At 45.2% G+C, this 26,009-nt stretch overlaps 2 protein-coding genes across 2 annotated transcripts in view; both read left to right on the top strand.

The window, feature by feature from the left end:
- The window catches only part of LOC143793392 (gastrula zinc finger protein XlCGF66.1-like), a 438,535-nt gene that overhangs the window by 15,342 nt on the left and 397,184 nt on the right, over positions 1-26,009 (top strand). The window lies entirely within an intron of this gene.
- Positions 58-26,009, top strand: LOC143793575 (uncharacterized). The gene is made up of 2 exons (XM_077280648.1): positions 58-174; positions 22,322-26,009. Exons 1-2 carry the CDS (start codon positions 108-110, stop codon positions 23,272-23,274), a joined length of 1,020 nt encoding a protein of 339 aa, XP_077136763.1. The 5' UTR covers positions 58-107; the 3' UTR covers positions 23,275-26,009.

Genomic DNA, 26,009 nt, shown 5'->3' with positions numbered 1-26,009 from the left:
GTCACAGATTTTGGTGGTTTCTTGTATTGTGCTGATTGTTACATCTGATATATCAGGAGGAAGATCCGATTAAGAATAAAGTGAAGGAGGAGACCGAAGAAGAAGCGATGACGAGCGGGGATCATCCGTGTGTGAGTGGCGGGAAGGAAGAGATTCCGGGAGATGTTTTCACAGGTGTGTGATATTAACCGGTGCATGGTGATGATGATGATTGTTAGGTGTTCAGTTCCCGCCGCTGCACAGGGGGAATCTTGAACCATGTCCTCTGCGGTCTCCCATTTTCCCCAGCCTGCTCAGCAGAGACATGTAGAAAAGCCGCGGAGACACCATCACGTGTTTCTCAACGCAAGCAATGAATAGCCAGGTCTTTCACCGGGAAGGAACAACCACAGGAAGGGCAGCATCCAATGAAGGAAAACCACCTATACCAAAACATGGTATCCATCCACAGACAGCTGTTTCGGGGTATTTGCCCCTCATCAGTGTGGAGTAGGAAACTGGCTATTAGGAGCAGTGTCTGGTGAAAGGACTATAAACGTAAGGATGAATGACCTCGGGGAGATCAAAACATCCAACACCGCGGAGACTCCTACTCCACACTGATGAGGGGCAAATACCCCGAAACAGCTGACTGTGGATGGATACCATGTTTTGGTATAGGTGGTTTACCATCTCTGCACGGTGGACCCCGGGCTGCGAATTCACCTTATTGCTATCTTTATATTTATTTGGTGCGTTGTGCCAGCCCTAACAATGATGATGATGATGAGTATTATTATTATTTATATAGCACCATTGATTCCATGGTGCTGTACATGAGAAGGGGTTACATACAAGTTACAGATATCACTTACAGTAAACAAACTAACAATGACAGACTGGTACAGAGGGGCGAGGACCCTGCCCTTGCGGGCTTACATTCTACAGGATGGTGGGGATGGAGACAATAGGTTCAGGGTTGCTGCAGCTCCGGTGTTGGTGAGGCGGTAGCTTCAGTAGTGATGAGGAGGCAGCGGGGTCAGTGCAGGCTGTAGGCTTTACGGAAGAGAGGGGTTTTCAGGTTCCGTCTGAAGAATCCGAATGTGGTTGATAGTCAGATGTGTTGGGGCAAAGAATTCCTGAGGATGGGGGATATGACTGGTATGTAATAATGACGGCAGTGTGTGATATTGTGTGGAGTCTCCAGTGCAGTGAAGCTTTATCTTCTGTCCTCATCACAGCAGAAGCATCCGGTGATGGCGCGGCTGCTCCTGTAGAGTCCAGCGGTGCACCGATGAATAACGGGGCCGCCTTCACACCTCTTCTTAATGATTTAGGAAGCTCAGATTTAGTTTTCCTTTACCTTTGTTAATATTTCTTCCATCCTTTCTGTCTGTATTTTTCTTCCACAAGTCTCGTGCTGCCATATAAATGACTGAGCTTGTGTTACAGGTTATGAATCTCCCCATCCTATGGATCTCGGTGATGTAGCAGCCTCTGCCTGATGCTGACGAGTGACGACACATGTCACATGTAGAGTCGTCCTACCTGTCCCCTCAGTTTGCCTCCCACTGTCTCCTACACTGAGGCCGGCGTTCTGGTCCCTCCACATCCAGGCCGGCTGCAGAGTGGCATGAAGAGTCCTGTGGTAAGTCAGGAAGTTCTGTGCTATGGAGATGTGGGTCAGACTTACGGCTGTCATCCCTCTGCCACTATGGAGGCCATCTTGGATGTAGGAGAACCAGAACACCAGTCTCAGTTGGAGGCAAGCAGAGGACACCAGGTAGGTGACAGTACATGACAAATGTTTAGTCCCTCTTCTGTGCCAGGTGGAGAATTGCTTTATCATAAAAGGGATTACGAGCTTGTATCTACAAACAGATGTGATATATTCGGCCCCATAGCCCCCTAGCATATAATATCCGGCTCTGTAGCTCCAACCCCGGTATATAACATGCGGTTCCTCCTCACATATGGGTTCACACAGGAACTGTTGAGTAAATAGAGCCTGGAGGGGCGAAATTAGGGGATATGTGCAAAATAGGACAGATTTAAAAATGTATTATAATATCAAAATTAAAAAAAAAAAGTGATTTTGGGAACATCCCTTTAAATGTATATTAGGTCCATGAAAAAAAACTACTCATCTGATCAGTCCAATTGAGTTACATTGGCCCGTGTGCCGTCTGTGTACAATCCGTTTTTTTTCTTTACTCAACAACTATTAACTCTTTACACGACCATTTAAAGTTTCCTGCTCCAGAACGGTAATCGCTGCCGAATACAACTGCGAATAAATCCGAAGAAAATAATAAGAAAAAGATACAAAAAATTCAAACTTAACCCCTCAGTGACTAAGCTAATTTCTCTATCGCTTCATTGGAGGACACCGGAGGTGATTTTTCTCCCGCAGGTCCACTCTCTCCAGTGTGTGTGCCGTAGTCCATCGGGAAATTTTTGAGACCCAGGAAAACATTGGGGTTCTCTGGTAAACGTATATACGTAGATATATATTGTGGTAGATCATCTCACTCGGCTACACATAGAGGTAGACTCAGGAACACTGTCTCTTTAAATCTTCCACTGGTTTATTAAGAGTACTGCATAAACCAGTGCAAAATTAGCAAAACAAACATCGCCTTCCTGGCCTAACCGGAAAACAAAAACATAACGTGTCATAGTCTTAGTTGCAACGGGAATCCGTACATTTCAAGAACAAACTACACAAGGTTCAGCTTTCCTGATCATGAACATGTGGCTCCAGAGCTTTCTCTCCAGGCCCACCCCACACTGAATGCTGTAGAAGGCTGGGTATGTATCCTCAGGACCCTCCCACTCTACAGCTGTTCAATCAACCTAGCACTAAACATGGCCGATTAACCCCTCTCAGCACGTAGTGTGCTGGATCATTTTCCTAGGTTTATGTTACTGAAGCTACCAACCTCAGTGCTACATATCTCCCCTCCAGTACTTTGCCAGTGACTTTCACATATCCCCCACATCTGCCCAAAGCCTGGGGTTTTGGCACCTTCATTCACTAAACACGGAAGTCTAGACAAGGGCATCTACATTACCAAAGTGCTTCCAAGGCCTGTGTTCCACATGAAAGTTGAAGTCCTGTAGCCCTGAGTTTCATCTCTTGGACCGCCATTTCTGCTTCCAGAGACCCTTTGGCCATTAACGTCTTTGTGCCCTTAAGAAGATCGGTCAGGGGTGTGGCTATCTTCGTGAAATTCGGTATACACCGCTGATAGGTTCCCACCATTCCTAGAAATGCCTCAGGACCTGTTTCTTGGAGATCTTTTTAGGCCAATTTTGGATTACCTCCACCTTACTCACTTGCGGTTTTGCTTCACGTTTTACGACAATGTAGCACAAGTATTTTTCCTCTCTTTCCCCATGGCACACTTCTTTGGGTTTACGGTAACCTTTCCCCCCTTCCTCGGCACATCCAGCATGGCCTGGATCTTCTGCAGATGACTACTCCAATCGGGGATGACAATCACAATATCGTCAAGGTAAGCTGCGGCTTACTTTTTGTGAGGGGCTCTGATCCGGTCCATGACTCTCTGGAAGGTAGCTCGGGCTCCTGGCACCCCGAACGGCTTTCTGGTATACTGGAAGCAACCGTCAGGTGTAGAAGAGGCCGTCATCTCCTTTGCACTTTGAGTTAGGTCTAGAGTGGTGATGTATCTGCCTGACCCTAGCTTCTCTACGAGTTCATAGACATTGGGCATCGGATACGCTTCAAATTTAGCCAGCTCATTTAGTTTCCTGTAGTCGCTGTAGAAATTCCCTTTTCCACCATGAGACAAGATAAGATTGGGCCCCTCGCTGGGTGGACAGTCCACACTGCAAGCTGGATATGCGTAGAATGAACACCAGCGTCCTATGCTACCGTCCATTTGCTCGGTGGTCAGACGACAATCTGCAGCTATATAACCTGGGCCTTGACATCTCCAGCAAATTACATCCCTTGATTAGGCCCTTGGCATGACCTCGACTACCCCCTTGGACTTTGGGCTCCCCACCCCCTTTTTAACTTCCGCCCCCCCCCAGTAGGGAGTGGGATGTCTCCTCAAGGACCTTTTGACCCTTGATACCTTTCGACCACTCCGACCAAGTCATAGGGATTCCGGGGATCTTCCTGGGCAACCCAAGTATGCAACAGGCTGTGAAGGGAGTACACGAACCAGTCCATTAAAACTCGCTTCACCCTCTGCTTTGGTGTAGAGGACAGTGGCTGTAACCGCTTTTGGACAAGGTGCAGCAGATCAAACATTTGGGAGCAAGAAGATTTGTCACGGTGATATGCCCAGCAGTGGACCAGTTGTGCCCTGATAGACATTGTCACCCCCAAGTGCCCGAAATTTTTTGTTTTCAATTTTGCATATTTGTGTCCTGTAAACCAAAATCATGATAGGCTTTTTGTGGCTCCCCCATTAAGTATGGCTTCAGGACTTCCACCCACTGCTCTGGTGGGAGTTTCTCCCTATCTGCGACCCGTTCAAAAACTGTTAAAAAGGCCTCTCTGTCATCACGTGGTGTCATTTTCTGCAAGGCTATTCTCACCTCCTTCTGGACAGAAAAATCATCAGCTGACATTGGGGTCGATGCTTCCGCTGTGCCATGCATTACCTCTGAGTAACTCAATCTGCAGTTGCTGGAGCTGTTGCATCAGCTGCTTACTTGTCTCCTGTTGTGCCAGCTGGTGCTGCTGCTCCCGGTGCTGCTGGAGCTGCTGTTGGTGCTGCTGCTGGCTTTGGATTAGGTGCTTGATCAGCTCCTCCATTTTGTCTGACTGCAGTTCCATCCTTGCAGCCGTCTTCACTCAGCACATGCAAGGACACTGTCTCTTTAAATTTTCCACTGATTTATTTAGAGTACTGCATAAACCAGGGCAACATTAGCAACACAAACATGGCCTTCTTGGCCTAACAGGAAAGCAAAAAATAACGTGTGTCACAGTCCTTGTTGCTACAGGAATCCGTACTCTTCAGGAGCAAACTACACAAAGTTCATCTTTCCTGATCATGAACATGCGGCTCCAGAGCTTTCTCTCCAGGCGCACCCCACACTGAATGCTGTAGAATCCTGGGTATTTATCCTCAGGACCCTCCCACTCTACAGCTGTTCAATCAACCCAGCACTAAACATGGCTGATTAACCCCTCTCAGCACTTAGTGTGCTGGATCATTTTCCTAGGTTTATATTACTGAAGCCAACAAGCTCAGTGCTACATATCTCCCCTCCAGTGACTTTGTCACACTACATATAATATTAGTAATGCTTGTTTTTTGTTCATTATTATTGCAGACATGTGGTTTCCTTCCCTTTCCTCATCTCTGGGTCATGCACAGCTCATTAGGGGCTTTTTTTGCTAACCTTTTAGTCCAGCTGTGACTCCCTCACCACCCTGGTTCTTCCCGGCGGCCTGGTTTCTAAATTTAGTCCCCAGCTCAGCTCTGGGCCTTCTCCTGGAACTAGGACGTGCCCCCCATCATCCCAGCCAGTCAGTCGCTTGGTCTCTCCAGCACTTCCTGTCCACCTTTTTCATCCAATCACATCGTGCCTTGCTCCCTCTATATCCGGGACAGCAGTGTGCTTTTTTTTTTTCTGTCTCGCGGAAACTCGTTCTGCTCTTTTCTGCCCTCTGCGCCATCTTTCCTCTCCAGAATCAGATGCCGGCATTACTCTGCATTATGAAGAGAGATGAGCTGCATCCAGGCCTACACTATTTTTATGCACCAGCTCCCGGATGAATAGAAGCTCCATGCTCACCAGCAGTCTCCCTCTGGTCTGTAAGCCCCGGCTGCCCTGTCCTCAGGAGATATGGTAGAACAGGACATGCTTCAGGACAGAGTTTGTGGTGCTGTGCACAATATAGCTGGACGTCAGACACTGCTATTCTGTGTAATGCTGTCAGGTATCCTGACCTTGACCGCAGCACAGACGTGCTCTTTCCTGTGCCCTTTTCTTCTGGGTTATATCCACAATCAGTCACAGGGTATCGAGAGCCGATTGCAGCAGTGGTACTAGTGTTCTGTCCCTATCCGGTAAGTCAGGCACACCACCCTTCATGTACCTTATGGTCAATAGCAGCAGTTGTCTACGTTTCTTTCTGTCCACTATTCAGTGAATCGGACATGCCTTGAGATTGAATCTGAAGACCCACCTCTTCCGACAAGCCTACAACCTGCAGTAACCACCGATCAACCAACCGCTGCATGATCAGCTCTATCCTCACCTACTGTATTCTCACCCATCCCTTGTAGATTGTGAGCCCTCGCGGGCAGGGTCCTCTCTCCTCCTGTACCAGTTATGACTTGTATTGTTCAAGATTATTGTACTTGTTTTTATTATGTATACCCCTCCTCACTTGTAAAGCGCCATGGAATAAATGGCGCTATAACAATAAATAATAATAATAATAATAATTGGTTGTCTCATCAGATGGCTCTCCGTTTTCTTTCATCCAACTGTTCTTGTCCCTAGTCGTTTATGGTGGAGCATACCCTACATCGTCCTGAAGAGATCCAGGGTGTTCTACGAGGTTTTTCAGTCCTCTCTCAGATTCCACCTTTCAGCGATTGTTCTCCAACACTTTCACAGTCGCCTACACTCGAACCCTCCACCTTACTCCCGCCTTCTTCTATCATGGAGGTAGTCTACTTTCTTACAGTCTCCACTTTGAAACATCTATATATGTTTTCTATATCCATCATCTTCGCTATTTTGACTATTCCAGTTTCACGGCCTGCTCGTGAAGTGCAGCATTCAAGCTCCGGTTATGATATAAGTAGGGAAACCCTCTTATTTTCCCCTTACCCCCCTATTGTTGGATCTTTAGCCTAGTTTGTTCCTCAGCTCCCTAGGGGCAGGTTTCTACTTCCCTTTCAGGAAAATCAGTTTTCCATTTCATTTGTTCGAGATTTCCTGTGGGGTGAGCACGCTTACTAAATCTCTAACGGCCCTCCCGTGCGCCTTGGGGGGGGGCTGAGTTTGGTGTTGAACACTCTACAGCATTCTTTCTTCCTTTACAGAGTCATCCTCGTTCTGTTCCTTCTGATTCTCCTTATCGGTCTCTTGTATATATTGTATCTGGTCATAGTGCGATTCAGCGCTCCATCTGTCGAGGACAGTTTCTTCAGACTCTCAGATTCCCCCTTTGCATCTGTAGAGTCATCATATTTGTCTTACAGTCTGGATCCACTCTCTTAATCTGGATGCATATTGACATGGGACAGACCTCCATTACTTTCTTCCTGCTCTCGTCATCTCGGCCAAGGGCCTCCTGCACCATTCTTCATCAGGCCTCCATTAGCAGCTCTCTAAGCTGTTTCTACGTTTTTGCCTTCCAGGTCCTTTTCACCTCCTTCCGCCTCCTCTGGTATTTTTTTTCGGGCCTGGGTGGAAATGTTTTGCATATTAAAGTACCCGATCTTTGACCTGAGATTCTTGTCTCTGATCGTGCCTTTGACTAGTCCTTGTTTGTTATCGACTGTTTGTTATGTCCCATGGTTTCCTGTGTCCCCCAATGAAGCTCCATCAGTGTAAAAATAAAAAAGTTATAGCCCTCAGAATAAAGCGATGCAAAAATATTTTTTCTATTAAATAATTTTTACTCTGTAAAAGCGCCAAACATAAAAAACTATAAAAATGTGGTATCACTGTAATCGTACTGACCCAAAGAATAAAGCTTCTTTATCAATTTTACCACACTCGGAACGGCATTACAAAAAAAAAAAAATTCTGAAATTGCTGGTTTTTGTTCATTCTGCCTCTTAAAAATCAGAATAGAAAGCGATTAAAAAATGTCATGTGCCCGAAAATGGTACCAATAAAAACGTCAACATGTCCTGCAGAAAACAAGCCGTCTCTTGACTGTCTGCAGAAATATGGAAAAATTATAGCTCTCAAAATGTAGTGATGCAAAAACTAGTTTTTGGAACAAAAAACTGTTTTTTAGTGTGTGACAGCAGCCAAACATAAAAACCAGATATAAATCTGGTATCGCTGTAATCGCACCGACCTGAAGAAAAGAAAGTCGCCTAATCACTTATAGCGCACGAGGAACGGCGTAAACAATAAATAAATCCAATTCTTCACCTGCTGTTGATTTTTTGTTAGGGCGTTATGAGGGTTAAAAGTTGAGCAGCAATTTCTTTATTTTTTCAACAAGATTTACAAAACCATTTTTTCCAGGACGTCCCTCCTGTCAGCACCATCAGGAGGTTGTCCTTATCCTTAATAGGGACAGGAACACACAAGAGGTTAAAAGGCCCCTCCCTCCACCACCCCTCAGTGTTTTTCCTGTCCCTATCAGGGACGGACACAGAAGAGTTGTACCTGTCATCTTCCAGCAAGCTGGAGCTCCTGCTGCCGGACGCAGGAGGATCGGGACGGGGTCCTCCTCATCTCTCCCCTTCCTCCTGCAGAGGGTCCGGAGGCCGACACCCCGCTGAATAAGGTGTCCCTCAGCCTGTCTAGGTGAGCGGTGGCTCCTGGAGTGAGCCGCTTCCCCTCCAGAGGGGCTCTTGGCTAGCACGGTCCATCTCTGCGCATGGCTCCGATACGCGCAGAAGATTCAGAGGAACTTCCAGTTACAGAAGGATGATGCGCAGGCTTCTAGTACCCAGCGTGCGTTCCATCGTGTAATACACTTTTGGGAGAGCTAAAAAAAAAAAAAAAGTGCCAGATCCTTATTTAAAGGGGAACCGCCTTTTGACAATTCAGATGGAAGACAGGTGAGACAATACTATTTCAAGTATGGACAGGGGTGAGCTGAGGTTCCAGTTCATCTAGTCAGCCAGCTATGCAAGGTCAAACCACTAGCAGGTCTGATACCCCTGCTCAAACCCTGGTACAGGTGAGGTTCTGGGAGTTTGGGTCTCAGACTCACACTCTTGTCTAGGGTATAATTCCTAGTCCCTTCCCTTGTTCCTTTATAGGACAAGAAAGCCCCTAAAAGGTCCATGACACCATCCACACCTATAAAGAAAGGAAAGAGATGTGCCATGTGTAATACTAAACTGCCGGACACATGGGAAACAGTTATTCCCTGAGTGTATTGCCAAGATGGTTAAAGATGAGCGCCCCTCATTTATGACCGATATAAGGACCATAATTAGAGAGGAGGTTCAGAATTCCGTCACAGAGTTAATCACCCCACAATCCTCCCGGATGGCTCCCAGGCAAAAAAGACCACGACGGGAGATTAAATCCAGACCAGAAGGGGAGAAATTATCAGATTACACTGACCCTGAACAAGAGGAAAGGGAAGAATTTGTTACAGTGTCCCCAGAGGAAAAGAAGTACCTTGTCTCTTGGGAAGATACTGGCGCTCTATCAGCCGTCAGGAATACTATGAAGGTGGCGGATACCCACCAGCCCCCTCATCAATGCAAGATAAATTGCTTGGAGGTTTAAGGAGCTGTATGAACATAGTGTTTCCTGTCAATAAGCATATTAAAGCCATGGTCCTAGAGGAGTGGGAAGATGTGGAAAAGAGACTGACAATTCCAGGAGATTTGAGATCACGTCTACCTTTTGAGTTGGAGGACATACAATTTGGAAAGAAATTCCTAAGGTGGATATCCCTATAGCGAGAGTAGAAAAGAAAACTTCTATCCCCTTTTAAAACTCGTCATGACTAAAAGATCCTAAGGCCAGAAAGGCAGAGGGTCATCTCATGGGAGACATCTGCAGCTATAATTAAGGCTAATATAGCCTGTACCTCTGTGGCAAGATCCATGAATATATGGATGGAAGAGTTGGAGTCTCATCTAAGGGCGAAGACACCTAGAGAGTAGATATTGGAATCTATGCCGTTACTCAAAACGACGACAGCTTTTATGGCGAACACCTCAGCAGAATCCATTAGATTCGCCGCAAGGAATGAGGTACCAGCCAATACAGCTAGGCGAACAATATGTCTGAAAATGTGGTCAGGGGGTTGTCACTCTACAATTAAATTGTGCTCCATCCCCTTTTCTGGCCTTTGAATGTTTGGTCCTGTACTGGACAACATGTTGGAAAGGGTGTCGGATGAAAAGAAGGGGTTTCCGGAAGAGAAACCTAAAAAAGTTTCATCCTTTCGAAGGCCTTATTCCAGTCAGAAGCCGGAATACAAAGTTAAAGGGAAGACCAGTAGATTGAGCTACCCTAAGGGCAGGTAAGGAAGACGTGCCTTTTCCCGTTCAGCAAATAGTGCACATAAGCAAGGACCCAAGGAAAGTGGGGAGAAGGCTCCACAACTTTCTTCCAGCATGGACAGAGGTATCCAAGAAACCATGGATACTGCAAACGATAGCAGAGGGTTAAAAGATACAATTCGTGCAGGTACCCCAGAGAAGATGCCACCTGACAACTATCCAGTCTCCCCAGGTCACAACAAGGCTGCTGGCAGATGTAAAGACGTTGGTGAATTCAGGAGCAGTGGTTCCAGTGCCAGAGTCAGAATGGGGTCTCTTACTACTCGGGTCTGTTTTCAATAAAGAAATCGGTGGGAGACTATTGCAACGTAATAAATCTGAAGTCATTAACCCCTTTCCGACATGCGCCGTAAACATTTGGTATTGTCACATCCGTAACGACCCGCTCTATAAAACTCTCACTAGTTAACCTCCTTCAGTGAATATCCTAAAAAGAAATAAATGAAAAACGATACAAAAAACAATGCTTTATCGTCATACCACCGAACTGAAAAAAAAGTGCAATAAAACGCGATCAAAAAGATGGAGGGAAATAAAAATGGTACAGCTGAAAACGTCATCTTGTCTAGCAAAAAATCAAGCCACGATACAGCTCCATCAGCAGAAAAATAAAAAAAAATTATAGCTCTCAAAATAAAGTGATGCAAAAATACATATTTTTTCTATAAAATAGTTTTTATTGTGTAAAAGTGGCAAAACATAAAAAAACCCCGAAGCATAAAGCTGCCTTATGAATTTTACCACACGCGGAACAGCATAAAAACAAAACAAAAATTAATTCCTGAATTGCTGTTTTTTATTCATTCTGTTTCCCAAAAATCAGAATAGAAACTGATCAAAAAATGTCTTGTGCCCAAAAATGGTAACAATAAAAACGGCAGCTCGTCCTGCAAAAAACAAGCCCTCACATGACTCTGTGAACCAAAATATGGAAAAACTATAGCTCTCAAAATATGGGGATGCAAAAACTAGTTTTTGCAATAGAAAGCATCTTTTAGTGTGTGGTAGCAGTCAAACATAAAACCCGCTATAAATCTGGTATCGCTTTAATCGCACCGACCCGAAGGGTAAATTCGCCTAATCACATTCACCGCACGATGAACCGTGTAAAAAAGAAATAAAGCCAATTCTTCACATGCTGTTCATTTATTTTCATTCTGCCTCCCAAAGATGGCAGTAAGGTTCGGCACACATATATTCTGTGCTCTGCTATAATGAGGCAGATGGAGGCACTTCTGAAAAGGACACCCCTGAACAGAGGCCATTCGAGAGTAACTCTGTTGCCTCATTATAGTGAATGGATCCCTCGGGGGTTTCATCTGAATCACGTCACTCAGAGATTTAGATGGAAATCCCAAAGTGCTCAGCGTAGCGTGCCGGATAAATGTGATCTCAAACGTTATCTAAAATATTCTCAATAAAAGCTTCAACTCAATCCAAAAAGAAAGCAAGTCCCCACTCAGATCTGTCATCTGTTAAAGGAAATATAGCATTGACTACGGCCAGAAGGAACACTAAAGCCCTCATCCCTGGATCCCCTGATGAACCCTTGGCTAAGAGGGAGTTAAGAATGGCAGAATTCGACTGTGTGGAATTTCTTTCTCATGGCTATTGATACTGGAATATGTACCCAGTTATGTGCCGGTTTCTGAAATTAGGAGAGTGGATTAATACCTATATTGTGAGGGATTTTTGTATGGCGGATTTATGTTCAGTTATGCACCCATTTTTTGTGGGGGGGGGGGGACAAACGGAAGATATCACATTGGGCATTAGGCTTTTGAATTAAGTGAACAGAAAGGAGCTAATTATCTAATAGTACCTTGTCATTTGATATCTGACTGTGCACCCATTTGATTGGCGTTCCATTAGTGATATTCTAAACCATATAAATATTATAGGCACTGTGTAATAGCGATATGGATCATAGATTTTCTTTGTCTAAATTGTAGCCCCAAAGATGACTATTGATGTGATTGCATGCTCTGGTCATATTATCTTTTTTGGGGTATTAATGTGACTACACATCTTGTCTGCATCCCTCCTGGAACATACAGCAATAACTACGAGATATTTATATCTTAGGTATGATATGGAAATATTTGGGTTGGATAAATATATCCCTGTGTGTGCTGTGGCCGCTCCCAAGTAGACTGAGTATTTTGAGCGCTCATCAAGAATGGACTGTACACAACTGTGACAGAACAACATTCCATCAATACTTGCACTTTATTGTACATACATAGTTTTATATTTTCACATAGAAAGGAGTGGTTAGGGGTTGTCAGGGGTGGTTAGTTAATTACCATATTGTCTAGCTCCTCTGTCATTGGTTATCTAAACATATATGGAATATTGTGATTAATGCTCATATGACAGCGGATTAAGCAACTAAACTTGAGTTCTGAATGTAGGACAGAGTTGAGACATTTGATAAGCAGTCACCTAACATCTGACACTGTTCTGCTTTAGGGATGGAAAACCCCATATGATCTGTCTGGGTTATAGCAGTTCGTGTCAGCCATTTTAAACCATTGATTATAATGTATATATTAGCTGTGAGCATATAAGTATATATTTGATTATAGAGGAGTATACATGCAAGTGAGATCTACATGATATATATATTTCTATCACAAGCCCCCCTTAGATATCACTTGCCCTAATCCTAGCTTCCTGTCCCAAAGCGCTGCAACTCTTTTGTGCTGTCGGCGAACTGACACAAGCCTAACGCCTGTGCCCCACTCCGTACAGACTTTTCGCAAATGGGCGGTCAGGAGATCTGTCCCTAACGGGGGTTCGTTGTAATCAGTCTCTTAGTCAATAGCATGTGTAGTGAGCGATGTGTAGTCTTTATCAGGTAGGTCATCTTTCCGGTCAGGCCGCAACATCATTCTGGCTTGGATGTCATCTTCTGGTAGGGGAGCTTTCTTGCAATGCGATGAGTGGATCCAAGTGGGTCTTCCTTCCAGTTTCACAGAGTTTGGTGTCATCAGCAGCACTTGAGCAGGACCATCAGATCTGGGATCGAGTGGTGTTCTCCTTACAAGCTTTTTCACCAACCCCCAGTCTCCTGGCTTCTAGGAGTGCATACCGGACACTGTATCTGGATCTGGCAATGAAGAAAAAACTCGAGAATGGATGTTAGCAAGTTTCTTGGTGATTTCAATTACATAAGCAGACAAAGTATCATATTACATAGCTGCTGAGGGAAAGGATACCCCTAACCTGGGACTAGACACAAACAAAATTTCATACGGTGACAGCTTTGCTGGGCCTCTGGAAGTATGCCTTACACTGAGTAGTGTGATTGGGAGTGTGTAGGCCTAAGTCTGACCCTACTGCTGACTAGATCTCTCGTGTGAGATTTGCTGTGAGTGCGGGTCCCTGGTCACTCTCTATCACTTCTAGGACCCCATGGCTGCATATCTCGTCTCTGAGAGTAGCTTCTTTGCAGTAGTCTTTGCTGACTGGTTCCTCACTGGGAAAGCTTCTGGCCATCCTGAGAACACGACCACAAGGGCATATTCGAATCCTCCACTTGGCGGCATCTGGATGTGGTCTATCTGGATCCTCTGGTCTGGCAAGTTGATGTGTGGGAACTTTCTTCATTCTTCTAGGGTTGCATTTGCCGCAGGTCAGACAGCTGTTTATGAACTTGGCTGTTAGGGTGGAGATTTCTGGAACGAACCAGTAAGCACCAATCGGATCATTCATCTGTGTCTTTAATCTGTGTGTGGGCCCATGTGCCCACTGGACCACCATAGGGTACATGCTTCGGGGTAAACAGGGTTTGTAGTCCATTGAGTATACCCTTCCTTCTTCATGTGTTGCTCACTTCTGCATCCAGCATTCCTTCTTGTCCTTTGGGGCTTGCTCTTGCAGCTTTTTTGAGCAGATCCCAGGATGTCATCTTGTCAGGTTTCCTGTCTTCAGTCGTCCTGTAGTAGCCGTCCGGCTCTACGACCTCTTCCACTTGTCCATATTGTCTTCCCTTGACTGTTTCTTTGGCTGCCATATCCGCCATGTTGTTGCCTCGTGCCCCTACTGTGTTCAGTTTTCCATGCGCTTTGACTTTTAGTATTGTCACCACTTTTGGAAGTTGAAGTGTGTTCAGCAGGTCCTTAATGGCTCCATGATGCTTCACGGTTGTTCCGCTTGCTGTGAGGAAGTCCCTTGCAGCCCAGATGGGTCCGAAGTCGTGTGCTATGCCATGCGAGTACCTTGAATCGGTATACATTTCCTCAGTCTTGTCTTCTGCCATCTGGTAGGCCTTCATCAGCGCTATCAGTTCTGCTTCCTGGGCTGACAGACTGGGCGGCAGACTTCTGGACCACAGGATCTCTTGATTGCTGGTCACTGCACATCCCGTGAGGAATCTTCCTTCATCATCTGCAAATCTGGAGCCACCTTGGCTCTTGGCTCTTCTGCCACCTTGGGTAGTCCTGCTCTTTCCTGTCCGGAAGGTATCATGCAGATTTTGATCAGACTTTTTATCTGAGGATCCATATCTGTATCCCCCCTTGGGAGTGGGAGTAGAGTGGACAGGTTGAGGACTGTGCATCTGGAGATGGTGACATTGTTGGGCAGGAGTAGAGAGCACTGGAGGCAAAGATGCCTGGCGGTGGAGAGATGTTTTGGCTGGGTTTGGTTGAGGATTGCTGAGATGTCATGCAGAGCCAGGATTTCCAATGGTTTTTCCACTGATGTCAGTAGTCCTGTCCAGGAGGGCGTGTGCTGCAACTGCTGCTCTCATGCGGGAGGAAGAGGCTCCCCTTGCAACTGGATCCAGGCAAGCTGAAAAGTAGTCCGAAAGTCTCTGCTTTCCCCCCTGAAGCTGCGTCAGGACTCCAGTAGCAAGGCCTTCTCTTCTCATCAAGTAGAGACGGAATGGCTTCTCGTAGTCAGATAGGCCTAGTGCTGGCGCTGAGACTACAGAGCCTTTTAACTTCTTGAACGAACTGAAGGCTGCATCTGTCAGGAGGAACGGGGTCACGCTGACGTATTCACACAGAGGCTGCATTAGGACGGAAGCATCAGGGATCCAGGCTCTGCAATATGAAACTAGACCAAGGAAGGCCTGTAGCACCTTTGGAGTTGTCGGAGGGACCATCTTCTCCACTGTGGTCTTCCGGTCATCTGTCAGGTGTTTCGCCTGGTGAGCAATACAGTGTCTCTGGAACGTAACTTGCTTCAGACACCACTGGACTCTGTTCTTTGAGATCTTGCAGTGCTGCTCCGCCAGGTAGAGTAGGAGATACAAGGAAAGGGCTTTACACGTGTCAAAGTCAACTGCACAAAGGAGATTGTCCATGTATTGTAGCAGGGTTACTTCTGCTTGTTCTGTGACTCAGTTGGTGAGAACTGTGGACATTGCTTTGGTGAACTGTGAAGGGCTGTTCTGGGCCCACTGTGGCATCACTGTCCATGTGTGGTGTCCCCCCTGGTGTATTAAGGCAAACAGGAACTGGTCTTCCAGATGAAGGGGAACACTGGAGAAAACATTAGCCAGGTCGGTCACTGTGAACACTTTTGCTGTGGCAGGCACATTTGAGAGCAGAGTGTGCGGATTCGGCATAATTGCAGTTTCAAACACCGTAGCGTCATTCACAGCTCTCAGGTCATATACCATTCTGAACTTGGCTGGCTCTCCTTTTACAGTCTTTTTCTTGACGGGGAAAAGCGGGGTATTGCAAGGCGATGTGCGAGGAACAATGATTCCTATTTCCAGGTAGACCTTCAGTTGGTCAGAGGCAGCTTGACTCTAGGCCTGGCCTGGGCCTTACGAGGGTACGGGGTACATGGCTTGAGTGACACCCGTACTGGGGCAACTTGAGGTTTTCTCACGTGCTTGGGTCCCTTAGACCATAGACTTTCTGGTACTATGTCCAGTACCTCCTTGAGTAGGCCTCATCGGTTGCTTAATGTTCTTGTAGGGCCGCCAGCATGACTCTTCTTGGGTCAGGGATGAAGAAAGTGTCACTGTCCCATCTTCGTGGAACACTGTGGTTGCCTTCAGCTTCTGCAGTAGGTTCGCTCCCAGCAGGTTGAGTGGCAGGTCCTTTACACCACAAACTGGGACAGGATAGAGTGTCCTGGCTGAGTGCACACACTCCGTGGCTTTGCAAGCTGAGAATGTCTGACTTGACCATCAATGCCCATGCGAGACACAGAGGATTCTGATAGGCAGGTGGGATCAGCGAGTTCCACAGGTGTCATCACACTTCTGGCTGCACCGCGTTGGATCTGACAACGCCATCCATTTTAAGGGTAATTTGAGGTATTGGTCTTGCAGATGAAGTTTTACATGTCAGGAGCATAGTGTCTTGAGGACCTGGCTTGCTTGCCTCTGTCCTATAGACGGGGTACTTCACTGCTTTCTGCACTTCTTCCTTGACCTGTTTCTCTGGACCAACTCTTGGGTTGCATGGGTACAGTCTCTTCGGGGGCGTTGGTGCCCTGCACTGGTTCTGGAAATGGCCAAACTTGCCACAGATGTAACACTTGACACTTCTTCTGTCTTTGCAGGGTGGTTGCGCTTCCAGGTCAGTGGTCACCATGAGAGGGGCTGTCTTCTGCACCCCTGGTTGGGACTTAATCCCTTTGGCTACTGTGGACAACAGCATGATGGGTATTGCAGCGGCAGCGGGGTCCAGCCTGCTGATTGAGACTGCGGTGGTAAGATGGGGCCTGCAGGTGCATTCGTGGCGAGGCCCGGGGGTGCCATGAGACCGGCGGCTGCATCCAACCCAAGGTCTTGGGGCATTACAGGGGCTGTGGCTGCATCTGCCATCATTTCTTCCCCCTGCTCCAACATAGCTTCTCCCCTTTGCTAACCTTATTGAGGTCGGTGTCTCCTCTCTGGAGTCTGCAGCGGTTCTTCCGGTGTGTTGATCGGCACTTTGCAGTGTCTTCACCTCTGGCTCCCCTTCTGGCGTTCTCAGCAGCACAGCACCCGTTTCCTTCTTCGCGCTCTTTGTGGTGCTATAATGGCGGCAGTTTTGGTGACAATCGGCAATAAACAGTCTCCTAGGCGCACATAAAACATTTTTTCTGGGTCAGTCCATTGCTATTGACCTGTTCCTAGGCCTAGCCACTATCAGTGGTTTCCTGATTGGCTGTCTCAGTCCATGCACAAAGGCCTGTGCCAACATTTGCCTGTGTATCTGGTCATGAATGGTGAAGCCCAAGTCTTGGGATACTTGCATTACTCTGCCATGAAACTTCTTTACAGACTCTGTCTTGTCTTGGCTCATGTCATGGCTTGTCCTGCCAATCTGCCTTTGGCCCACTCTCTGAGCTGTTCAATTAGCTGTGGCCCTGACTCCCAAGCGTGTACGTCTGATTCTGCTGGAAGTTTGAATTGTTCCTTCATGGTTGGCCAGAGTGCATCACCTGCTTCTATTTTCATTCATGGCCCAGAGATCATTCCAGGTGGCTGCATATTTTCACTGGTTCTGCTACATTCTTCTGTAAAATGGCATGGGACACATCCCTGGGTCTGGAAGATTGTCATCTGACTTGAAGTGCAGTGCACATAGTGTAATGGTGGTGCCTCTATCTGCCCTTGCATTCTTGGTGCCTGTGGGTTTCTTTTCTAGTACTGGACAGCATGTATGATGTTCCCTCTTTATCTTCATCAGAGGAATAGTTGTGATAGCTTGTACTGGGGTCATACACTGGCTGATATTGGACTTAGAAGTTGCTTTGAGGATGTCTCCCCCCTTGCTGAAGCTATGATGGATTAGGCTTATAGTTTCATGTTGGTGTGAATGTAGGCAGCTCTGACCGGTGCTGAAGTTGTACATTATCAATACATGGTGATATCAGTCCTCCCCCCTCTGCACCCAGGGCTGAGCTGTCTGCTACCTGATGTGTCTAGGGGTTGCCTACTGCATTGTGCTTAGTGGGATTTTCACTTTCTTTCCCCGATATCACAAATGGCAATGGCTGGTTTGTGCCAGGAACATAGAAAGGGGAACCTTGTTCTGTAAGCACCATATTGTTTGAATTGGGCGTTGGCCCAGCCGGCAACAAGGAGGAAAAAAAGAGGAAGAAGAAGTGGGAGGGGTTGAGGAGTGAGACAAAGGAATAGTAGGAGGGGAGAGATAGAAAGGTGTGGTAAAGAGAAACGGGGAGAATCAGGGTGTGCAGAAGGAGGTGGAGAGAGGAGGAGGGATGGGTGTGGAGAAGGAAAAGAAGGAGGAGATAGGTGTGGTGGGGGAGTGGAGAAGGAGGAGAGAGAGAGTGAGGAGAAGAGAGAGGAGGAGAAAATGGAATAGGTGTGGTGGGGGAGTGGAGAAGGAGGAGAGAGAGAGTGAGGAGAAGAGGGAAGGTGTGAAGGAGAGAGATAGGGGGAGAGAGAAGAGAAAAGTGTGGAGGAAGAGGAGAGGAAAAGAGAGCGAGAGAGAAGAATGCAGAGAGAAAAAGACTGACAACAGAATGAGAACAATAGAGTGGAGCAATGATGCCTTCTCCCTGTAGGGAGAGACGGGGCGTGCCACATACTGTGCAAAAAATAACTACCTATACCATGGATTCTGCTAAAAGACTGCGCAGATTCTTCCGTCTCATACCCACAAAAATCACTTCCTGGTTTGCTCACATAACTTTCTGTACCACCTAAACGATGTAAGCTCTGCTGCTATTTCATACCATGTATTCAGCAATCTAACATCAGCTAACTTCCCTTATTTTTCCTTTCTACGTCATGCCACTCCGCAGCCTGAAGTCTGCCATTCTAATGAATTTCACGAACTTTATACCTTCCAAAATCTTCACATACTTAACACCTTCGTGTTCTGCCACTATCTAGGGGCTGTTTGCTCATCAGGAAATAAAAGACTCTCCTGTTGCTTGGCCACTTTATTTCCCATGGCAAGAGTAAAAAAATGAAAAACACACAAAAGGAAAAAGAAAAGAAAACAGTACTAAAAAAACTTCTAAAAATGATTATATAAAACTCTAAGAAAAACCCAAAACGATAAGAAAAACCGTCAAAAACTTAGCTCACAACCAAAAACTCAAAATTTTGATACAAAATGAAAGAAGATAAAAAAAACTACTTTTTCCCAAAAAAAGTAAAAAGGTAAAGAGACTGAAGATTGAGGAAAACTTAATTAAAAAACTTTAAAATGCCGCAAAAAGAAAAAGACCCTTTAAGAGAGTAAAAAAAATTAAAAATTAAAACGGCTTTTCTCTTCTCCTTTTTCCTTTTAGAATCTCTGCGCTCAAATACAGTCAGAGACACACTTCCTCTTTTATACGCTGCTGTATGCTATTGCAATAATATCAAATGTCACTAAAATCACGTATCTGAAAACACGTATGTCGCACCAAAGATGATAGATACAATCACTTCTTCACAAATAGCTACACATAGCTTGCATTGCAGCTGAAAACAGTCAGGGAAAAAAAAAAAACAGATGTGACAGTGTGATTTACAATGTATCTCTGCTCGCAGCTGAAAAAAAAAGAGGAAGTTCAGGGGAGAGAGAGAGAAGAGAAAAAAAAAACCCAAACTTTCTTTTCAATTGTATGCTTCTTAAAGCAGCAACACTTGACAGACAGAAACAGATAGACAATCCGAGAGATGCCCTTTTAAATTCTGTGACACATGCAGGTTGCGCTGGGAACAGACAACTATCAATCGCACTGGGCACGCATATGCCCGGGAAATTCTACCACCCTCCGCTCCGGTCGTCCTGACTGGCCGCCGGCTACGGGAATCTGTGGCAGCCCTCAAAGCTATCACCATCCGAGCCTGGAACATGGAACTGCCTGTCCCGAAACCTTCTGTCTCTCCTATTGCACGGGAATCTGTGATAGCTTATTCAGCGATTTGACCTCCTGCTGTCCGTTACCCAGCCACCAAAAACAAAAGTCACTTTTTACTTCCTCTCCCGGATTTTACACAAACACAGAACACATACACGGCCCACAGCAGACACCTCCCAGGGTCTGGATTCGGCTTCGGATTTTTTACACTACCTGGGAATTGGTGACCACACCTGACCGGCAAGAGGCATAGACAAGGACTGGGCACAGGGGACTTTCAGGTAAGATGATAACATTTTCTTACCTTACTTATGGAGCTGCGCAGTCTCCTGCCCCTGTGCCAAGGCCATGGCCAAAACCTCCGTATCTCCGGTAAGAAGGATCCCCGTGTGCGTTTCATCCATGCCTCGCTGTTGGGCGCCATTAATGATATGGAAATATTTGGGTTGGATAAATCTTATCCCTGTGTGTGCTGTGGCCGCTCCCAATTAGACTGAGTATTTTGAGCGCTCATCAAGAATGGACTGTACACAACTGTGACAGAACAACATTCCATCAATACTGGCACTTTATTGTACATACATAGTTTTATATTTTCACATAGAAAGGAGTGGTTAGGGGTTGTCAGGGGTGGTTAGTTAATTACCATATTGTCTAGCTCCTCTGTCATTGGTTATCTAAACATATATAGAATATTGTGATTAATGCTCATATGACAGCGGATTAAGCAACTAAACTTGAGTTCTGAATGTAGGACAGAGTTGAGACATTTGATAAGCAGTCACCTAACATCTGACACTGTTCTGCTTTAGGGATGGAAAACCCCATATGATCTGTCTGGGTTATAGCAGTTCGTGTCAGCCATTTTAAACCATTGATTATAATGTATATATTAGCTGTGAGCATATAAGTATATATTTGATTATAGAGGAGTATACATGCAAGTGAGATCTACATGATATATACACTCACCGGCCACTTTATTAGGTACACCATGCTAGTAACGGGTTGGACCCCCTTTTGCCTTCAGAACTGCCTCAATTCTTCGTGGCATAGATTCAACAAGGTGCTGGAAGCATTCCTCAGAGATTTTGGTCCATATTGACATGATGGCATCACACAGTTGCCGCAGATTTGTCGGCTGCACATCCCAAAGATGCTCCATACAAGGCAGGATGGATCCATGCTTTCATGTTGTTTACGCCAAATTCTGACCCTACCATCCGAATGTCGCAGCAGAAATCGAGACTCATCAGACCAAGCAACGTTTTTCCAATCTTCTACTGTCCAATTTCGATGAGCTTGTACAAATTGTAGCCTCAGTTTCCTGTTCTTAGCTGAAAGGAGTGGTACCCGGTGTGGTCTTCTGCTGCTGTAGCCCATCTGCCTCAAAGTTCGACGCACTGTGCGTTCAGAGATGCTCTTAGGCCTACCTTGGTTGTAACGGGTGGCGATTTGAGTCACTGTTGCCTTTCTATCAGCTCGAACCAGTCTGCCCATTCTCCTCTGACCTCTGGCATCAACAAGGCATTTCCGCCCACAGAACTGCTGCTCACTGGATTTTTTTTCTTTTTCGGACCATTCTCTGTAAACCCTAGAGATGGTTGTGCGTGAAAATCCCAGTAGATCAGCAGTTTCTGAAATACTCAGACCAGCCCTTCTGGCACCAACAACCATGCCACGTTCAAAGGCACTCAAATCACCTTTCTTCCCCATACTGATGCTCGGTTTGAACTGCAGGAGATTGTCTTGACCATGTCTACATGCCTAAATGCACTGAGTTGCCGCCATGTGATTGGCTGATTAGAAATTAAGTGTTAACAAGAAGTTGGACAGGTGTACCTAATAAAGTGGCCAGTGAGTGTATATTTCTATCACAGGTACTCCCTTTAATTGTTTTGTATGTGTGTGCTTTTTGTGTCTATTATAGTGTGTAGGATGTTGAGGGTGCTTTAGGGTCCCTAGGGCTAACGACATTCAGCGGAGATGCCATCACGTCTACAACTAGGGTGCCAACCTCGGCTGGCAGGTAGGGTGAAATTTAGGGCTCATCTAGGGAGAGATTAGACCTAGATTTTTTTTTCCACTACTGAACCTCCATTTTTTCACCTTTTTTAAAATAATCAAGTATTTTTAACCCTTTTAAAAATTAACCTTTATTAATGTATTTTAGAGGTCCATTTGTGCCAATTTCACCATTTTATAAATGTTATTCAATTTACCTATTGTGATAATGTTATGGCATGTAGTTGTCTTCCTTATTACCAGTCCTTTCACTGACGAGGGTCTTCATTTTGAGCTCCATCAAATTTCATAATCCCTTTTGTGAATTTTATCTTTCATCTTTATAGGAACTCCTTGTGATAATAACAGTTTATCACTAAATTGTAAAAAAGAAGATATCAGGAAGCACTCTAATGGAGAAAGCCTCATTACCCTTCATGGACCTCCTGGACTTCCCAGCACTTCACTTTCTTATCCTCCTAATCATGAGGAACCCTCTCCTGAGCAATCTCGCATTGTTACAATTCCAGGTGACAACGTGGATACAAGATTTCAGTGTCATAAAGAATTTACTAAAGGCTCAGATAATCTTACTGAAGGCAAACATGAAGGAGAGAAGCCATACTCCTGTTCAGAATGTGGGAAATGCTTTACAGATAAATCAAAATGTGTTATACATGAGAGAATTCACACAGGTGAAAACCCATTTTCATGTTCAGAATGTGGGAAGTCCTTCAAACATAAGAGGAGTCTTATTAGACATCAGATAATTCACACAGGAGAAAACCCATTTTCATGTTCAGAATGTGGGAAGTTCTTCACAGATAAAGCGAGTCTTATTAGCCATCAGATAATTCACACAGGAGAAAGGCCATTTTCATGTTCAGAATGTGAGAAATCCTTCAGAAGTAAAGGGAGTCTTATTAAACATCAGAAAATTCACACAGGAGTAAAACCATTTTCATGTTCAGAATGTGGGAAGTCCTTCATGGTTAAAGGGCATCTTATTAGACATCAGACATTTCACACAAGAGAAAAGCCATTTTCATGTTCAGAATGTGAGAAATCCTTCACAGAAAAAGGGCATCTTATTAGACATCAGAGAATTCACACAGGAGTAAAACCATTTTCATGTTCGGAATGTGGGAAGTCCTTCGCGGTTAAAGGGCATCTTATTATACATCAGAGAATTCATACAGGTGAGAAGCCATATTCATGTTCAGAATGTTGGAAATGTTTTACCCAAAAAGCAAATCTTGTAACACATCTAAGAATTCACACAGGGGAGAAACTGTTTTAATGTTTACAAAATCGACATTGGCGCTCGCCCAAACAGGAACACAACTCCTAAGCTGCGAGATTCAAAGCCGGGTAGTGCCCACCCGCATACACTATAAACAGACAAAATAAACTAGAAACCGCGCTTAAGGAGAGAATAGAAAATACTGAAACAAATCGCACATGGAGTACTCAAAAGCGGATCACACATTTAATACTCAAGGTCTATTGTAGTACTCAAAAAACAAACGTTTGACGTTTAATTGCAATTGTATATGTTTTCATTTTAACTAGGTATTTTTTATTATTATTTTTATTTGTGGCTAATAAAGATTTATGGTTTTAATTATGGTAATATCACAATAGTTAGTGTGGTGTTATTGACACTTCATATTAGACAATACTCCATGAAGTATGAAGATCCCTCAATGCTGTCTAGAGTATGTGGATGAGATATATATTACTGGCTGGGAAGTCCGGGGTTAACAGGATTGGCGGGACACATACATGGCTGTATATAACACAGTAGGGGTAGGTATTCCTGTAACCCTGATGAAGAAGAGCTTAGTCTCTTCGAAACGCGTTGGTTAGACTGCCTTCTCCCCTTTCCTTGGAGCGCTACGGCGATCCGTACTCTTAGTGACGTCACTAGTAGGCGGGGCCTACCAGCCATTCTGCTCTTGCTCCATTCCTCGTGGTATCCAGGAAGCGCTACCGGCCGGAGCGCTCCTGGTCCCGCAGTGTGCCTCTCTCTTTTTGGCACAGCGTGTGGCATATGCCACGGACAACTCCCCTTTTCTACAGAGGAGCACGCCTATTGGGGCTCCATCGCACACGGCGGACGTAACCGGGAACGCCAGGACTTACAATTAGCATACCGCCAGCAGTATATCCACATAGATAAGCGTATTAGCTACAGCTGCACTCCTTGTGTGACACTGGTGCAGGGTTAGCTACCTGCATAGGGGGGTACACCACTGCGGCCGATATCCTCAGGCAGGGGAGCAACGCTGTTTGTTTTTTGAGTACTACAATAGACCTTGAGTATTAAATGTGTGATCCGCTTTTGAGTACTCCATGTGCGATTTGTTTCAGTATTTTCTATTCTCTCCTTAAGCGCGGTTTCTAGTTTATTTTGTCTGTTTTAATATTTACAATGTGAAGGAACAAATAAAGAAAGATTCTCCATTTTGTACTTTTCTACTCCATTTTGCTGTTTTGATATAAATTTTGTTACTAGGCCTAAAGTTTACAGCTGTTATGAGACCTTGATTGTTGCAACCTGGACAGGACATGAGACTGAGAGTGTATTGTTCGACGAGACTTTGACGTACAGACTGTTCCTGCATTCTTATAGGTTAAGAACTGTGAGCGTGTTCTTATGCTGATTGGTTGAAGTATAATTTCTATGATTATGAAAAGTGATACACAATAAACAGGGGCAAGAGATCTTCGCGATCCCCCCAAAAAGAGACACATGTCTCCGTCTGGTCATTTTCAGTTGCCGGCAACGCCCTGTAGATTAATTTGGAAATCACTGAGTCAACTGTGAAGGATCCCTTTAGATCCTCCCTCAACAACAATGTGGAAAATGCTTTACAGAGAAATCACAACTTGTTAAACATCGTAGAACTCACACAGGAGAGAAGCCGTATTCATTCCAGAATTTGGTAAATCTTTTATACATAAATCACGTCTTCTCTGAAGAGAAGTCACACAGGTGATAAGCCATACTCATGATCAATGTGTGGGAAATCTTTAGTAAACGAAATCTTGTTAGACATGAGTGAAGTCATACAGAGAAAAGCTGTTCTCATATTCAGAATGTGGGAAGTCTTTTTGTCATGGTTTCATCTTTACTATGGACTAGGGAGGCTGTGAGTGATGGCTCAACCTCGCAATGGGATCTGGTGTATGCTGGACTGTCAGTATTGTGAGTGACAGTCCATTCATCCAATCTGATTCTGGGCTCGCAGCATTTTGATCAACAGCCCTGCTGCTCAATCTGGTCAAGCCTTCGGGCATTTCCCCAGATGCCTTTCATCCTTGATAGCAGATCGGTGTCAGCTGTATCTGAGCTTAGTTTGGTGTGTGCTTGGCTCTGTCTGATTGTGTCTTTCTGTGTTCTTGTTGCCGGACGTAGGATTTGTCGTGACTATTCATGTGGATTATGCCCTCTGCTCTTGACGCTCTGACTGCAGGTACCTGACCCCGTACTTGGCCTCTGACTGTTTTTTTTACTCCCTAGTCTTGACGTACCCTCCTGGTATTTGAGCCTGGACTGTTACCTGACCACGACTTTCTCCTGCTGCTTTTTATCTTGTGCCCTCCTGGTATCTGACCTCAGACGTCCTGTCTACCCTTTCTCTAGGCTTGTCCGTGAGTAGTGACTCAGTGTCACACATTTATACATATCTTAATCACATATCAGTACTGCACCTAAGATAAATAGTCGCCAGAAAGGCTGCTTTACTATGTACTGGCTAATGGGCACACTGCAGCAATGGTGATATAACTACTGCCACTCAGGCGGAAACAATAATTATCAATGCTGTCCGTCATTACCAGTTTTCCCAACGGCTCAGGACACTTTCCGCTGCTACCAGCTCCTATTCCTGAATTGGTAATGGATCAGGAGCCAACCCAATTAGTAGCATAATTTACTTCAGAGGACAGTACATTATAGAGCAAGGAGAAATGAAGCTAGTAATTTTATATCTTTTACTCCAAATGATAGACAATGTTTACAAATGTTTA

The sequence above is a fragment of the Ranitomeya variabilis genome, chromosome 1 (assembly GCF_051348905.1).
Source record: "Ranitomeya variabilis isolate aRanVar5 chromosome 1, aRanVar5.hap1, whole genome shotgun sequence".
NCBI lineage: Eukaryota > Metazoa > Chordata > Amphibia > Anura > Dendrobatidae > Ranitomeya > Ranitomeya variabilis.
The sequence above is the reverse complement of the archived record's forward strand: the minus strand, read 5'-3'. Positions and strand labels throughout refer to the sequence as shown.

Coding starts and splice junctions, on each gene's coding strand:
- LOC143793575 (XM_077280648.1), top strand. CDS start 108: ATGACGAGCGGGGATCATCCGTGTGTGAGTGGCGGGAAGGAAGAGATT. Junction 175..22,321: donor TCCGGGAGATGTTTTCACAG/GTGTGTGATATT, acceptor TCATCTTTATAG/GAACTCCTTGTGATAATAAC.